At 37.7% G+C, this 18,636-nt stretch overlaps 1 protein-coding gene across 3 annotated transcripts; it reads right to left on the reverse strand.

Moving 5' to 3' along the window:
* Nucleotides 1-92: 92 nt before the first annotated feature.
* On the reverse strand, nucleotides 93-12,560 carry LOC145940610 (organic cation transporter 1). Of its 3 annotated transcripts, none has more exons than XM_083045947.1 (9): nucleotides 12,428-12,560; nucleotides 11,187-11,546; nucleotides 3,610-3,868; nucleotides 3,354-3,445; nucleotides 2,643-2,846; nucleotides 2,252-2,501; nucleotides 2,015-2,146; nucleotides 1,034-1,388; nucleotides 93-760 (listed from the first exon to the last, which is right to left on the reverse strand). In XM_083045947.1, the coding sequence occupies exons 1-9, from the start codon at nucleotides 12,551-12,553 to the stop codon at nucleotides 490-492; spliced, it is 2,049 nt and encodes a 682-aa protein (XP_082902073.1). In that variant the 5' UTR covers nucleotides 12,554-12,560; the 3' UTR covers nucleotides 93-489. The 3 variants fall into 3 exon arrangements, with proteins under 3 accessions (XP_082902073.1, XP_082902072.1, XP_082902074.1); XM_083045946.1 differs by having other exon boundaries at nucleotides 1,034-1,391; XM_083045948.1 differs by lacking the exons at nucleotides 11,187-11,546; nucleotides 12,428-12,560 and adding an exon at nucleotides 4,822-5,587 and having other exon boundaries at nucleotides 1,034-1,391; nucleotides 3,610-3,864.
* Nucleotides 12,561-18,636: the final 6,076 nt, after the last annotated feature.

The following is an 18,636-nucleotide window of genomic DNA, read 5'->3' on the forward strand; positions in this document are numbered from 1 at the left end:
TTTCAGCATTTACGTACTTGTAAAATATGAATCATGCATGGGTTATCAAGGTTTTTTTTTCAGATGATTTCGTCACAATCCCCGCATCGATATAGGTGTATTAAGATATTTTATTTAAACTAACTGAAATCACAACGAGACTTGTTCGATAACGTAAGGACAAAATGCAAAATTCACGTCTAATCAAAAACATAAAAAAGTATAGGCGTTTAAAGTTCATTCACGGCATTGATCCTTGAATCCACACGTATATCAATCACGCACACGCATACATCACGACGACAGCACTCTCTCTTGCAGAAAAAGAGACAAGGATCGAGCTGCCCCAGTATTGTCGACAAACTCGGGCAGGTTTTACAAAGGAAGTACATTATAATAAATGGAAAAATAAATACAATGTGTGTCTATACTGATAATTATATAACACAATGTTTGTAAAGAGAATCAATTTATAAGACTGTTTCTCTTTCGTTCTCTCTTTCTCTCGGTTTATTGTGACTTCCGGTACACATTCACTTCCACTATCGCGCAACACGTCTTTGACCCGACAACCGTCTCGATGTTCGTCAGCTCCTCTCCCTTGGACACGTTTAAGTTCCTCGCCTCTTCTTCCTTCGAAGGCAGCACGGCAGCTGGCTTCTCGTCCTCCGACGTAGTCGCGACTTCCTGCGACGCGACCTTCGAGGTAGACGAGCGACTACCCGGTCCACCGTTCACCAGAAACCTCAACGGCACGGACTCGGACTTGTTGGAGCCTTTTCTGAAGCGCCAATCAATTAATTTAATTAATAAGTATGAGAGAGATTATTAATCAAATAAAATTAATCATATTATTTATTAAAAGTTATTATATAAATAAAAAAAAATGGAGTTTTGACTTATGTTGAGATCAATTTAATGACAAGTAAGAAAAAAGCTTGTAGGATAATTTTAGTAATTATATTTAATGAATATAATTGTTCCGTACAAATTTTTTCCTGAAAAGAAATTCTGTTTTTTCTTCCGTCAAATTTTCGTCATCGGGATTACTAACTTTGGTATCGTCGGGCAGGACCACAGCTTGAAATCAGCCCCGAACTGCTCACCCTCCTCGATCGTCTGCGGCAGGTGGATGTTGAGCGTCTCCGGCAGGAATACGGAAGTGAGGGCACCGGCAACGCTCAGCGAGCCCATCACGATCAGGGGTAAGACTCTCGAGTAGACCGCGAGATGAACGATGTAGGGAAAGGTAAGAAGGCCGATGCCGGCGATGAAAGAAGCTATGCCCATCGCCTGAGACCTTAGCACGGTCGGCAGTAGCTCGCCGACGAAGACATAGAAGACGGCGAAGGACGCGGCGATGCCGAATTTGCCGATCATCGCCAGGCTTACGGTCATCCAGACCGCGTCTGCTGCGACAGAGGCCGATCGTGTATATATAAGTTGTACCCTGAATCTCTTGATTAGAGAGTTGCATATTTCGTTGCCTTCAATTCTTTCATTGATTTTTTTTTCGAGACGAGAATTTGAAGCTTACGTTTCGTTGATTTCTAATAAGAGTTCTGTTATGCGTGCAGGTAATAACTAATTTATAAGCAGGTCGAACGTTTATTCATGAACGTCGTGACGTCGGCGCGACCGTAATTTCTCGCTCGTGTTGAGCGTGTATGAGTGTGACAATATCATGACGAATTCAATAAGCTAATGATGTTTGAGGCCGCCGTGACGCAGAAGCGCGCGATTCGACTTAATACTTTTATTCGATCCCGTAGAGATAATCAAATAATACGGAGATGAGCAACGCGCAGTAATATGGTATTACACATTACACATTTATGTGTCATCATACATTTTCGTTTCTTAAATTCATTATAATGCGATAAAATGTCAAATACGATAAAAAAAATAATTGAGAGTGTATAAACATCTAAAAAAATAATAATATTTTCGAGATAGAATTGTTTGAGAGAGAGATAATTACTCTTTTTGTTTAACGAACAAGATTTGAATCAGAGATGAATCGACGAAGTAATACCTTCGGGCACGAACATACACGACACGCAAGCAAGTCCACCCAGCATCATGGTCACGCATAGAACCCATCGTCTGCCCAATCTATCCATCGCGTACCACGTAATGAAGTACGATGGGATCTCTACGATACCTCCTGTAAAAAACAAGCATAGAAAAATCTCACGTATTTTTCGGATACATGAAATTATAGAATGACAATTGGCCACGAGAGCGGGAGAGAAGAATGGAGAGCTTTTACCGATAAAGAAAGCCAGGTAGTCGGAGACACCTAGGTTGGTCGTGTTGTAGGACAGTCCGTTGTAGACCACCGCGTTCGCCACCCAATCGAAAGCGAGAATGAAAAATTTCTTTCTGATGTTCGGATTCGTGATCAGGTCCATGGGAGTCGCGGATAACGGCGGCTGTCTGTTCTCGCCCTCCACGTCGATGTTGCTGTCGTTGGAATTCTTACCGTTACACGATATTCCTTGTCTTTTTAATATTTCTACCTACAAATAATGACCGCTAAATTTCATACAGTTCTCTCGATTATTGGAGGAATAAAAAGAAATATATAATATATTATTTTTATCTTATGAATTAATCGGAGAAATATGTATTATGATAATTAAATATTAGCATGAAATTACCTCCATTTTTCGGAGAAAGTTCGTAGGCACTGTTTTGCCATTGACTTTTGCCATATGCTGGACGATTACCTCCGCCTCGTCTATTCTGTTTTTACTGAGAAGCCACCTCGGTGACTCGGGGATGATCCAGTAGTAACTGAAGAGAAGAATGAAAGGCACCGATGTGGCTAACGATAAGGTGTACCAGTGCCTTAACAAATAACCCTGACGAAAAGAAAAAATAAAAGCGAATAAAAACGAAAAATAATAATCTTTTTGCCATATTTCCGAATTTCATCATGTATATTTTATTAACACACATAATTATTCGTATAATATAATTATAATATATATAAATTAATAAATTTTGATAAAATATTAAATTTTCGATAATACATATAATATCTTAACTTAACAATTTGGCGTGAAAGTCTTATTTTGAATTTATTTATCTCTCTCGCGCGCGTCGCTTCGGGGAAATATCTAAATATTTCTTGCGTGCGATGAATCACTTGCATTTGCATACGCTCGAATTGTATGATGCACGCTGATAAATCGCTTGCAAAATGATTCGCGTTGCACCCTCGCGTTAAATTTATTGTGTACGAGCTACTCTCGCGATCTCATGTGAATTTCGAGGTCTCTCGCGACGTCGAGATTTTTATCATAAAATATTGCTGTATGCTGTATTTTGTTATTTCTTCACATTTTATGAACGAGGATAATACTTACAAGCAACGCCAGAAGAGACATTGCCGTAGCAAAGAACATACAGATTACCATTCCGGCAAATGTTCGATATCTTGGTCCCATCAGCTCGAGAGCTATAACGAAATTTATCGTGGAAATGTGTCACTTTGTCAATCTTTTATTTACAACGAGAAAGACGTTGTAATCTTTCTGATTCTTTCTTCTTTTTCATATAAAATTAAAATATAAAATTAAAAAATAAAATTATATATATAAATTACGTGTGTGATCAACATACCAAGTATGAAAGGTATCTGATAAATGGCAGGAAAAAAGAGACCATTCACAGTCCTCAGCGCGGTATAGATCACGTAATTCGGACTGAAGCTCGTGGCGATGGAGAATATCACCTCGAGAAACAGGATAGCAAAGAAGGCCGTTCTTCTGCCCCATTTGTCGGCGATCCAACCGAACACAACGTTGCCGAAGAGACTGCCTACGTAGAAGAAAGTCGTCGATGTGGAAGGCCACCAGCTGTTGTCACATACCAGGTCTAGCTATGTGGATATAGAAAGCCATTAAACTACTTCGCCAGCACGAGAATTTGCATATTGACGAAATTAGGCCAAAGAGATCAATTAATGCAATAAATAATTTGCGCAATTAATGACAATAATAAATGTAGAAAAATAAGAAGAGATAAAAAATAATCGAGCGTAACATTATGTTTAAGTTATAGTAAAAAGATGGAAATTCATACAATATATGTGTGCTATTAATTGATAATGACTGATGATAAGAAAAGCATGCGTGCTTTAATTAATCGAAGCGTTTTAAAGTTTTTTGCTTATCTAATCTTGAAGAATGCCAAACAGATGAGTATAAAAGCTGAATTACTATACACTCAGCACAGAAAATTCTCACAGAACTAACGAGATTATGAATATCGACTGTACGAAGACTTGAAGATGTGAATTGATATCGCGGAATGTGTCCGAAGAAGTCATTGCTCCGATCAAACCGCTATCGTTCTTCTCACATAGATCTATGTCCATAATATGCATGATATATGTATTTGCGAACTTTGATCAATGTGATTCCGAGATTTTACAAACATATTATCGACATACATTTCGTAAGATTTGGATCATGATATAAGACTACAAGATGCTGTAATACTATAATTGCGTTAAAGTTAATAAAAATTTTTTAATTAAATTAAAACTCCAAATATAAAAAAATTCAACATGTAGCATATACATATGTCCATTAGAATGCTAATTTAAGCTTTCGATGTGCAAACGTACCCCTTGTGTCTTAGAAGACCTTTAGTAGATTTTGATACAAAAGCAATACATTACAAATTTTAATACAAAAATTCTAAATCATTAAATATGTACAAATTGTGTGTCAAAGAGATTGGCTAGAAATTCATCGCAGATATTCGCTGACATTGACGGTAAATGTCTATAAAGCGCTCTAAATACACCCGCACAATGGCGACACGTACTATGCAACATTAGCGACGAACCGGAGTGCGTGCTCGCACACGTGTGAACACACGCGTCACTCGGCCGATCGTCATTTGCTCGTCGGTCCATCCAGCATCCAGCATCGATGACACACGCACGCGTGCGCGCGCGCGAGCGCTTCGAAGAATGGAGCAATAGCGGGAAGGAAGAGAGACGAGGGGATGCTGCGCTGAAGCGCGATGGTGGAGGCGTTTCATCTCGTTGCGTTCACGCGGAAGGCTACCGGCGTAAACGCGCTCGTGTTTATCGCGAGTGGGGAGGGCACGCTTACGTGTACGACGGGCTCTGCATGTAAATTGCAATCTCGTATGCGGACGCGCGTGTTCATCCGAAGGACGCCAAGGTGTATTGGTAAGCTTCCCACAGTGAGAGATGTCCATCACCCTCGTTTGACAGGAGGAACACGGTCCCCCTTCCTCTGCGCCCTTTAAAGTCCCCGTCTCTTTATTTTCTCTCGTGCGCGATCTGCGGACGATCTCGCGCGGCGAAACCGACGCGAATCATCTCAACGAGCGTATGTTTGTTAATGCAAATGATGACAATAGACGCCTACGCTGCATTTTAATATAACACGCTAATTAGAGAATTGTGCATATATATTTTTGTTTGAGAAATTATATGTTCTACTAAATTTGTTTTCCCGAATATTGTTTAAGGAATTATATATCTTTATATAAGAATTACTCTTGCACAGATATTAAGTTAATTTTTAATAAAAAAATATTTTCTCACATATACATATATTAAAATTGTTTTGTATTTAAAAGACGATTAAATTTCAATAAGATGTATCTTTGAACGTCTATTATTATTGTCAATCTATTATAAAGAGTATCTCGTCGACTTTAACAATAACTCTACATTCAGATTAATTTAGCACCACGAAAAAAATAAAAAAAGAAATCGCGCGTACTTTCTTTCAAAATTCTCTCTAAATAAGAAACATGCGGTTGCATCTGCGCTTTTGACATACATCGACGAAAAGATGCAACTAACGTTATTAGCAAAATCAACCCACGTATTCTATTCTAAGCCAATAAGCACATTCGAACAAACGAAATCTCTCAATCGAGTGTCTATTAGCCTCGACAAATAAAGTATGTGTTTAATGGCTTTGACACGAAGTTTGATTTAAGCAAATTGCCACTCACGGACTTTCGAGGTCTGCGCGAAATGCGCAAAAGATAAATTGCGCGGAAAGACAGAAGAGCACCCGCTGATGATGCTATCGAGTTATTGTCAAGGGCAATGCGCGCCGCCCATAAGGACATTAATAACACCTATGTATTTTGTCACCCTGACACACTTTGAAATCGCGCGATATTGATATGGCCGCGATATACCGTTCATTATCGCGATTATTGTTTATGCAACTTGTTGCACAGATATGTAAGATCGATGAAATACGGTACGATATTTATAATTACATATAATTAGCTTTCTCTCTGTCTCTGCGAAGAGTATTTATGCAAAGAAACGAGATATGATACCAAAATTTCGCGTCGTCAAGTTGCGGAATATTGTGTGATAATTAATCAATAATAATTGAGGACAAAATTTGTGGTCCATTTTTCTACATACACTTAACTTTAACGCGGCATAAAAGTTTCTATTCGCCACGCGATCTAGGATCGCAAGCTCTACGCTTCCGTTCTTCATCATTTTCTACCGTATGCTGGACCCGTTTGCTTTGCATCCCCTTTTATCATTTATACAATGCTAATTTCACCACGATAATTATAATGTCACCTTTCATAGAATAAGTTAAAATACTTTATCGAAATAAAAAACATTGATAATTCTTAGAAAAACATTCTTATTATATGCATCGTTGATTTGTCACGAAGCATAAATAACTCACAGTAAAATTGTGCAACAAACGTTTTTAGTCTCTACATATAATTTAAATTATCCTTGTTGATTTAAGATGAAGAGTCTCGTAAACTACTTTGACTGCATATATATTTCCGTTAATTAATACAGGATTTTTTATCCAGATTGAACATCAATCTAAAGTCAGCGATTTTCAAGCATTTCCACGTGTCCATGCATATTCATAATTCATTAAGTTGCTCGCTGATCCGCGTGATATTCAAAATGACGGTATCTCGAGAAACCGAGATAGAACAAGCAAGAGAGGACTTTACGAAATGTATTTGTTCTGTTACCGCATGCAAGTGACAAGTCAGCAAGCACTGCTCTTTTAAAATAAATTTATAAGAAAATAGCTGCTGAAAATAATGCTACAATGAATGATAACTCATACTCATAATCCGAGCTACCTCTATTCACCTGTCAAGTTGAGAGAATTACCGAAAATATATAATTATATATATATATTTTATGAAAGCTAAATTAATTTAATTACTAATATATTATTGTAATCACTGTAATTACTAATATAATATATTATATAATATATTATATCATAAATATATAATATAATATAAATAAATATATCAGAGATTATCGATGTAAATTACACATATAAATTACAGAATATAAATATAAATTATCTTGGCATGTTGTAAATTAAATCCGGGCAGAGAGGAAGTGGCGGATATGTGTGGTGTATATTCGTCTTGGCCGCTTGTCACATGTCGACACGGAAAAGACAATGACCTGTTCCGCGGTCTCGTGCGGCGTAGTGTTAGTAGAGCGAAGCTCCTAAATCGAGCACAATAAATCATCGGATCGGAAGCAAAGGATACAAGCGCGAATGCCCACGCGTTTATTTGCCACCAGAGGCTGTGGCCTCTCTAGCTCTCTCGTCCGATAAAAAACGTCCGCGAAAAAATATTTCCCGAGGTTGGACAAGCATTGTTATATCATCACAGACAATAATTCCGTCTCGTCCCAACAAAACATATTACGTGCGGTACTAATTAAGTAAACGAGTTCACGAGTATTAAATAATTGAGAAATTTCAGTGCGAGTGACACTTTAAAAACGACACGTTGCACATCAATGTACTTATCAATGTCAAACAATTATCTTCGCAAAAATCCAAATTGCATTGCATCTCGTTACAGATTCAATGAAAAAGAGATACATAAGAGATGTAGAAGCGAAAAAAGTGATACACAAGAATGCGGAAGAAAGAGATAGAGGGAGAGAAAGAGAAGAAAAAAAAAAACGGAAGCTTGTCACGTTGCGAATCCGGTAGCGATCAAGTACGTAGGAACATGTACCCTCTACATAAAGAGAGCTGGCAGTTTGTGCGAGGCGTTTGATGTGACATATCACATGACCGGATGCGGGGGTAGGTAAATTGGTCGGCAATTGCTGACGCCACCAGAGCTGCAACCTATCGGCCAGTCACTCGGTCGCTCATCAACCTTGTTCACCTGTTGATGATTCTCTCGTTTTGCTCTGAATTCTCGCGAATCGATCCTTTGGCGGAATCTTAGAAATCCGACGCGTTAACGCGAAACTCGCTACGTCATTTCTCGCGATTTCGAGGAATTATCGCTTACGATTCGTTCATCGTATCGGTGACTTCAATGCGAATTCGTCGATTCGTTATCGCACACAGTTGCTTCTTTTATTCAGAATAATTTAAAATTTTATTTGTAATAATTAATTGATGGCAATTTGCTATATAATAATTCTCTTCCTATCCGAAAAGCCTCTTTAAAAGCGACGATATATTTTTCAATTCCCAGTAATAATTTAATTCCTTAATTCGATAATAGTGTAGCATCTCGCATGAAACGCATTTATAAACAAACGAAATTTATTTCTCTCCCGCGCATTTATCGCATTAAATTAAATCTCTCTACAAAAGAGAGAGCTAAATTCGGATGTTGTATTTCACGTCGGTTAAATAAATTTTGCGGATGATTAATTAAAAGGACGGAAATGCAGTGGTTGTAATTCATGTAATCGTACTAAATAAAAAGGACAACAGGGCGCGTATTATCATCGGATCGAACAAACGTAAACGCGATGTACTGAGAGGCTCATTGTCACGCTTATCAGCGCTTATATTTTGAAAATGCATGAAGAAAATTATGTAATAATTCTTTGATTTATCTATGTAGCATCACAGAAATGAACGTATTCGTACATTTAATATCCATGACTAGATAAACAAAATAAATACAGGTAGGACAATTTCGAAACATGCATTTGCTCTTTAAAAAAAATATCACTTTTCGTGTTGCAATAATACAGATTTGTAATTTCCAATTATGCACAGTCTGCGCGACACTGTTTATAATTATTACAACATCGTCATCAATAATTTATCATTAATCTAAAATTATCTCGCACGTTGTGTGCTACGAAGTTATGATTTTAATAAAATCGAATAAGAAAAAGAAGAACAAGAAAAAAGACGCCTAGATTTTCGACCCCATACATCGTGATCCCTATTACGTCAACAGTTCATCGCGTTGTCTAATTGTGGCAATTTAATAATGTCTTAATGAACACTTACGACTGTTGCCACGTGATAGCGAAGTTTGTCTAGTTCCAGTGCCCAGTTGTTTTCTTCAATATTTAAATGCACGGCGGAAAATTGCCATGACTTCTTTCGGAAACGCGATACGCGGTGTTGACTTGCGGATTAAACGCGGCCATCTTCAAAACACACTTTGTTTTGCACGAAAGCACATTTTCGTGCAAAACAAAGTGTAATATTATAAATAGCGTAAGAGGAAACGGCATGATCGGAAACAAAATTAATCGCGCTTCGTCAAGCGATCCATCTTTACTTTATAAATAAAATATTTCAATAAAACAATAAAAAATGCACATTTTACAACTTCTCAAATATCGTTCTCATATTACAGCGGAAGCGTAATTTTCATAATGAAAATGTTTACGAACGATGACGAAGATTTCATGCAAGCGAGACGAATGACTCTCGTTATAGACAGAGGATGTGACGAATCGTTTGGAGTTTGAAGTACGACAGACTTTAAGATACATATGTTAATTTTATGCACTTTCGATCTTCACGTAGTTGATTTATAAACACGTTTCAATAATTTCCGATATCAAAGAGATTAATTACTTTTTCCAAATTATTTTCCATCAATACTCTAAAAATTATGAATTATTCCGAATAATACTAGCTGTCACCGCAAAAATGCTTTATTCCCTTTGACACATTTTTACGGTGAATAATTACGGTCATCCTTTACTTTATGGATGAGGCTCTTTTTAACGACAATGATAACAATCGCGGTGATATAATAACCGCGGGAACGTCACGTCTCTCGACATTTGGTTTCGCGATATCGCGCTTAATCGGACCTAATCGCGCGTAATCCGCATTCCGCCGTTTAATCCGTTCGCGCCAATCGTTCCCATCATCGTCGGCAAATACTTCACGGAAAGACGAGAGATCTCGTCATGGAGAGACACGTAACTTCGTTCCGCGAACGGGACCGCAGAGAAGCACGGCGCGATGCACAACCGTCACTGGGGCAACTCCACGAAGTCAGAGGCCAAGGCGACGTGGGTGAAATCCGATGCTATGCGAGGAAGAAATTGTCAAGGCGACGATTAAGGTCGTCGTAGGAACATTAAGCAAATCGTCGTGGCAAACGTTGTTTCGCGCTACGAATATATGTCAAAGTTACCCACGTGAGAACCGTCTCTCTTTTTCTTTTCGCAAAAAAAAAGAAATGTCTGATTTCACTCTTTCAATCATATATACTAAAAGATCTTTGTCATTAACTATGGAATTTAATTTATCGTTGAGAAAAAAAAGAAAGAAATTGATGCGAATTGAATAATTTTAGTTTTTTTTTACGGACGATGAAAACGAATAGATCGATATTCTGTAATTTTTTTGTCACGATTACAGTCGTCATCGTTGTCGTGTTGCTTCACAAGTTTTTTTTTGTACTTGAAAAATGTGAATAATTAAGCGGCCACTCAGACCGTAAAGTCGAAATTACCTGCGATAATTCAAATTTTTTTACAATACATATTACACTTGCGTAACAATACGTAACAATAGCGATATTATCGTTAGCAAATTAGCCATGCCTAATTAAGAGCAGAGAACGCAGAGTGTAACTCTTTATGTGCATACATATATCTCTCGTATTAAATTGTTCACGCGGTTCGATTGTCATGAAAAACATTAACTTGTCCCTCATCGAGAAATGTAAAAATTAGTGTTCGGATTCTCTCGTACATAAAAGCCATCCAAACAATCCGCAGAAACTGTCATTGCCCACACGCAATCAGTGCGAGACATGAATGTCTCAAGTGCCTTGTTACGACGGAAACAGACCTGCCTCTGACGAGCTAGTAACATGCAGTCTCTCTCTTTCTACCTTCCTCTCTTTCTCCCTATCGGTGAAAGAGAGAAAGTCGAGTTTACCTCGGTCACGAGGGTGCTGTCGTAATCCCTGGTGTCGTAGTTCCATCCGTATCGACACTTGGTGACCGGCCAGTCGGGGTTGCTGATAGGCGGCGATCGACTCGTCGACGGTCGAAACGTCGTCGTCGACGGTGACGAGTCGTCGGTGACGTTCTGCAAATCGTCGGTGTATCGCAGCCACGAGTCGATTATCTCCGTGTAATTCACGTCGTACATGTGACACTTGGAGTAAATCCTCCTGCCAGACTTGACCGAGTAGGGCAGCGAGAGCGCCTTCCTCGACTCCAACGACATCAGATCCGTCAGGTTCTCCAGTTCCGGTATCCTGCACCAGTGTTCTGGCGAGGCACTAACAAACACCTGTTTCGAAATCGCGCGAGTCTTGAGTCTAAAGTTATGTTTACTCGGATCTATGTATATTAGGTTTATTATTATTGCACTATAATCTTTCCTTTAATTTCGATTTAATTTCGATTTAATTTCGACATAATTTATATTATCAACAAGTTTTGATTTCGGTAGAATTCAATATGTTTGACGCTTTCGATATTTTATGAATTTGAGTGTCCGATATTTGTATTAATTTATTTGTGTTTATTTATTTTCATATATTCTATCAAGTGTAAATAATCGAGTTATATTGCATTAAATTTTCGCGAAATTTCTCTGCATTTAAACTGTATGCGTTGTAGCGGTAACTATATTTTATCTGTTTGCGAAACTGTTTCACATAATTTAATGTTGCGTATTTATGTTGATTATTATGACCGACGTGCTTCAATTTACCAATTGGATCTACTTATTTATCTTATTCGTCGTAATTTCATTCGATTTACGTTTTTGCAAGGTATAAATTGTTATAAAAATCTTTAATATAAAATATTAAATCAAGTCTTATCAAGTCTTATCGGTATATTTATAAATAATTTAAAAAAGCACTTAATAAATTCTTTAACAAATTGAAAGATATATAATCTCTAACGAAATGAAAGATATATATATAATCTAAAAATATAATAAATATAATCTAGTTGTGTATTTAAAATCATATTTTTTAAAAGAAATATTCGAAATTATTTTACTCGAATTAAAAATCAATTTTTCTTTAGTTTGCATCAACGCTGATTTTCATCAGCGTTTCGCTGTTAGCAACTTATACGTTGCATCAACCCCTAAAAGTCTCAGCAACGAACGGTCGAATCTCCTGAAACGAGGCATCATGACAGGAGAGACGCGCTTACTTGCGAGAACGCCAGGAAGGCGGCCGGCAGGGTGGCGGGTATGCACAGCAAGTAGTACATGATGTTCTGGTATCGGCCCTTCTCTCCCACGTGTACCAGCACCTCGTCGAAATCGATCGAGCTCATCTTTCCGGCGGTGTCTCTGCGACTCTGCCGTGTCTCAATCTCAGCTTCACCACGAAGGCGTCGGCGACGGCGGCGACGGCGGCGGCGATGACGACGACGACGACGGCGACGATCGTGCACGATGCGACGGTGGCAGGGTACACCTTCGAATTACACGGCATGACCGCCGTCGCTCATCCTCGAAGGCAGCCACGCCGAATTACAAACGCACGTTTCCCGCCCGTCTTCCTGCTCGGCGACCGCCAAGGAAGTTCCTCCACTACCTTGGCGCTGCCTCTTCTCTTCTCTTCTCTTCTCGTCACCTCCACCCCCGCCTTCTCCACCTTTTCGTCCTCGTCCTCTCCTGCCGTCCCTCTGCCGCCTGGACGCTGGATCGGATGTAACCCCGAACAGGGTCGAATTGGGCTGTTCTTTTTCTTTCGAGAGCGACGAGCTCTTTCCGCGATTCGGGTGCGAGTACTACAACGCGAATCTGGTTACTTGGTACACGGGTTCCAAAGTCGCGCACGATATTATCAAGAGTACTAGCGAATCGCGGTTGATCGGGACCGAGATGCCGATTTCCATCCGGCTGGAACGAGCGCGTTGCATTTTATGTCTCATGTCGTATACAGAGAGTACGTTTTATTAAGGTCTGATCAACGCCGACCGAATCTCCTTCGAGAGCTTATCAGAAACGCCGGGAACTAAAATAGCGTACGTGGATCAGTTTGGTCCTTGACGTTTTATTTCATAAATCATAAATCGTGAGATAAAAAGAAAAAAATAGGAAAAACTGATAAACTCACTTACGGAGCAGTCTGATCCCAATCGGTCCTTTTTCACTTGCTCGACGCACTCTTCAATTTCACTCACTGTTATCTCGAGAGGATCGAGTTAGTCTTCATTGATCCTCCCGCAAACACTAGGCAAGCACTGTATCTTCGCAGTATCGTTATCTCGAAGAACCGCCACAGTAGTCTAAGGCGGGATTATTGAACGTTGACGGTTCGAGAACCACCTGAATCACCGTTCGTCTGACCACGCAAACTTCTTCCACTGAAGATCCGATCGCGACACTACGCGGGTCGACGTTCACTCACCCTTGCTCATGATTGTTTACGGAAGTGACGCGCGTCCACTTGACTCTCCCGCTCTCTCTTTCTCCCTCGACGCAGCTTGGCTGCTGCAACTGTGATACTTCTCGGTACCGCTCGCGATTTACTCGCGACAACGCAGCGGTTCCTCGCTTCGCGGCACGAGGGACCGTCCTTTCATCCTCCGTACACCACGTAACGATCACGTAGACCCCGAATTCGGCTGCTGTACGGACACCTTGATGATGAAGATGATGATGATGATGATGATGATGATGATGATGAGGTCGTCGTCGTCGTCGTCGTCGTCTTCCGCGCGATAGAGCGGCTCATACGCCGCGGGCATCGCGGCGATCAGCCATTGCCGGAGAAGATCTCCTCTCGTCTGATCCTACCGAACATCATCTTCGTCGGGGTCTCGCCACCTCCTCTCTCGGCCGATCGAGAGTCGCCGCCGCTGTCGCTTCTCGGTCAAGCGCGTCGCCGCAGTCTCCGGACGCTCGTCCGCCTCGCCGCTTCTCCTCTCTCTCTCTCTGTCGCTCTTTCTCGGTCTCCTTCTGCAAACGAAATTCCCTTCATAGTGCACGCTATCGTAAGTGCCCGCTATTCGTTAGCATCCGCGTGCGCAATCGTCACGACGGAGATAACGCTGGCGGATTCTGACACGAGTGTCAGTTCCGCGTCACCTCGTCTCCGAGGAAACGTCTCTGGAAAATGTTAAATTCGCGAAGCGGTTGTCTGAAAAAAAAATGATGAGACCTGAATAATATCACGAGGACAATCACGGGGAATTTATTTCTCGGCGCCAACAATAAAAGGAATTTCCTGTCATTTATCTTTCTTCTCTTTGGAAGAAAATATGTGACGAAATCTCCTTACTGTTATAAAATTTTCATGTAGGATTTCTTTTCAAAAATATATCTTCAACCTATTGATTTACGCTATCGACTCGATTAATAATAGTAGGATTTTTATTGTTCTCCAAGACCGAAATTTTGCACAATTTATTATTCATGATATGAATTTGTATGCATTTGTACACGTCAATTATGCCTCTTCTCCTCTTTAATTGCTCCCTTCCTATTTGTCATCAAGCTATTGAGCTACACATTTTTAAATAAACGATAAAATTTTTGTCAAATTTTATTTATGCATCCACTAAAGCATTCCAATTGTGAAGAATGACCTTTTCTTGAGATTTTTCATCTATTATAGGTAGCATATGCATTCATTTTTTATATCACATATATATTTGTGATACTATTTATATAAAATGAATTTGAATAACTTATCTTATTCAATTAATACATATACAAAAACTCAAACACTCAACAAATATTAGAATCATATATATTTCTTTAAACACATTCAAAACAAATCAATAAAAAATATCTAAATAATCACAAACATATCGAGAGCTTCTTAAAAATCGATCTTCGAACCTTCATATCTCGTATCTTAGCATAGATGGATGATGATCAAAAAATTCGCGCTCTAAACGCTTTTATCGTTCCTATTAATCGAACCTATCAACCGAATTAGGTCCGGATCGTCACAATTAGATCATCAGCAGTCACGTGCGTTGATAGAGCAAAATAGTATGTAAAATCTACACGAAAGGGAGATAAATAAGAGCGTGCCTATGCTGGAGATAAATAGGAGCGATGCGATTTCGAGCCTTTACAAAAGTACACATATCTTTTATTATCATCATAGCGTGTTACATTATTTTCATAGCGCCGGGATGTGCAGATGCAGCGATGCGAGCAGAATGCAATTCTCGCTCACTCAACGTTAGAAGAACTGCGCGTTCCCACAGTAACAAAATATCCCTTTAAATTAAAAGAGTGCATTTAATGTGTTTTTTTTTTTTAATTTAATAAAGCACAATTTTCAAGAGAAGTAGAGGAGACAGAGAAAGGTCAATTTATCATCTAAGAGATAAAGCTAATTACGGAAGCAAGTTTGACACTGAATAAATATACGAGGAGTATAAAAAAAATCTCATCATTAGCAATTTAATAGCGCGTCTATAAATAGATGTCTATGAGTTGTTTTTATAATCATCAATACAAATTGATTGAATCTCTGTTTTCCTCATAGAATTAAAGTTAGAAAGAACTGAAGAATATAAACAATAAGATAATTTTAAGAGTTTTAAGAATTTTAAGATTTGAAGAGTATAAAGTTCAATTAATGCGAGTCAATGTTTATGAGAAAATGTATTAGCATAAATTATTATGCTTAATATGTATATAGATGTATTTCTCAATATTTCTGTAGAAGATGAAATGTCAAATATACACCAAGTAAATACGATAATAACGAGAATCAGAAAACATTATTGCAACAAAATGCGTCAGTCTAGTCAATAGAAATACATTCCTATATCGGTCATTGGGAATAATAACATGTAATTCTAATGTACGTCACAGGTGACGTACATTAGAATTACATGTTATTATTTCCAATGACCGATCTATATACATATTAAGCATAATAATTTATGCTAATACATTTTCTCATAAACATTGACTCGCATTAATTGAACTTTATACTCTTCAAATCTTAAAATTCTTAAAACTCTTAAAATTATCTTATTGTTTATATTCTTCAGTTCTTTCTAACTTTAATTCTGTGAGGAAAACAGAGATTCAATCAATTTGTATGATGTGAACTTTGAGAGAGATAAGTAGAGAAAAATAAATAAATTTCCCTGTTTCATCGCTTCGTTCGTAAATTATGATCATTCGGCGCGATTGTGATGATTAACTGCGTGATGTAATTAATTTTTTAATATTTTTCATAGATGTAAAAGTCTCACCATGCACGGAACTTTATTTATACATCTATAATCTAATCTAATCTCAATTACTAATGAAGTAAAGAAGATGTCTATATATGTCATGATTTATTATTGTACGTTGTATTTCGTAGAGACTGTCTCAGAATTTATTACTCTTGATATCTAACTCTGTAAGATGCGCAATATAATATTTCTCATTGTGTAATATGTAAAATAATGCATAATTTTTGAAAAACAAGACTCCACAATGTTGACGAATTCAAAATAGACGAATTTAAAATGACGAAATATAGCGGATGTAATGTAATGTAAATTATCAGATTTTTTTAATTGTGACATCCGCTATATTTCATCATTTTAAATTCGTCTATTTTAAATTTGTCAATTTTCATAAATTCGTATTAAGCAAAAATATATCCTTAAGTTTAAATAAATATATTCAAAAATATTTGATAAGTCTTTAGTGACCTAATTCTCTTGCAATAGACTAAATTTGATCATAAATATTTTCTTAATTATAATGGATATACAAATTCAATTTTAAACAATTTTAAAAGTTAAAAAAATTCTAATAAAATATGAAAAAAGTTCTAAACATATCTATTTTTAACTGCAAAAAAACTTTTTTAATATGGTAGCTATGCTATGATAAATTATATTAAACTAGTTCTTTTTTGTAACTTTAAAATCTTTCGAAATTATGATAATAAAACAATTTGGAGGCTAAAATCGTATTTAGCGTCCAAAAAATTATCAGAGAAATGATCATTCTCATTCTTACGTTCAAACTTAATTTTTTTATTGAAACTGTGTAATCACAATTCTGAAAAATGCAAAATGTCTTAAATTTATTCCCTTCGTTATTTTTTTTTATTAGATATTCATCGTCTGATTTAAAGACATTTCACTGTATCTTAGATAACGAAACGTAGCAAAATAGAGAATAATCGTACAAGTTATAGCCAAGATAAGACCATTAATGCCCACGAGCTTGTCGACAAATTAATATTGTCACGAAATCGTCAATAATCAAGCCATCGTGTAGTGCACGTTTCTATCTTATCTTCGAATTTTTTCCTTTTCGCTGCTATTTTTTTCGTCAAATGATAAAGACGAAGAGAAGATTTAGGTTGTCAAGATTGTCAAGATTTTATTTATAGTCTTATGGAAACTACCTATCGGACTTTTGTTAAGATGTGGCGTGATCGTCTGTGAGCAATTTGAAGAAACTTTGATGATATGAAATGTTGATGTTTATAATTTTTAAGTCAAAGATAATAGACAATAGCTCATAAGCAGACTGATAATACACTCTTCATGCAATTAGGTACCCCGTATACGCATAATTTCATGTGACTGATAACGATATGCATACAAAATAGTCCATTTGCCATAATTCCATAATAATTCATATTTTTCGTATCCCGAATAAACGTCACAGCTTAACTCGAATGGTGTTATTCTTTGATGAATTGTAATGACAAATGACTCTTTCCTTGTTTTCGTCAATAAATAAAATTCATATTCTCTTGTCAGAGTCAAGTCTGAAGCAAAATCTCACCAATTAGAATTTGGACGAGATAAATAAAATTAACTTGTAATCTGTTCTGCATCAGCGATTTAGCAATAAACAATGGCGCAGTTGTTCAAAATTTCGACTCTTATCACATAATTTTGATCAATAATTTATACCCACTACAATATAATCAATAATGATAATTTAATAATTTAATCAACACTATTTATAAATATTTTTTACGAGATAAAACATCTCCTTTTTTGAAAGTAGAACAATAGTAGTAGATAATAAATAAAATCATACTCTATTTAATGTATCTTCATAATGTATGGAAATCCTAATTTACGTAGATGGTTTCTTCAACTTGTAATCCCACACGCACACAAAAGATCAACGCTTTTTCTATTTACCAGCTTATGGTTGACGTCAGGTAACCCTAGATCTCGGAGTACATACGGTACGCGAGTGCGTATGCATACATGTGCACGTTCGCGCCTCTCATTGTTCGTTACAATTACGGGTGACGTCACGGGTGCAAACAATGTCATTCCGTTTCGCACGCCTTCGCATTCTGCCCATCCCTCTCTTTCTTCCCTATGCGCGATCTCCCACCTTGTCGTCTCCGTCGTTTCTGTCATCTGCGTGTTCGCATGCGAATCCACGCGCCTACGCGATTCTTCTT

Source organism: Prenolepis imparis, unplaced genomic scaffold (assembly GCF_030444845.1).
Source record: "Prenolepis imparis isolate NDT839.2.m4 unplaced genomic scaffold, iyPreImpa1.0 SCAF_9, whole genome shotgun sequence".
Classification (NCBI taxonomy): domain Eukaryota; kingdom Metazoa; phylum Arthropoda; class Insecta; order Hymenoptera; family Formicidae; genus Prenolepis; species Prenolepis imparis.

Excerpts from the sequence above, each read along its gene's own strand:
- LOC145940610 (XM_083045946.1), bottom strand. The coding sequence starts at position 12,553 with ATGAGCTCGATCGATTTCGACGAGGTGCTGGTACACGTGGGAGAGAAG. Across the intron at positions 11,547-12,427 it reads CCTTCCTGGCGTTCTCGCAA|GTGTTTGTTAGTGCCTCGCC; the intron begins GTAAGCGCGTCT and ends ATTTCGAAACAG. Across the intron at positions 2,847-3,353 it reads TGTCTCTTCTGGCGTTGCTT|GGTTATTTGTTAAGGCACTG; the intron begins GTAAGTATTATC and ends TCTTTTCGTCAG.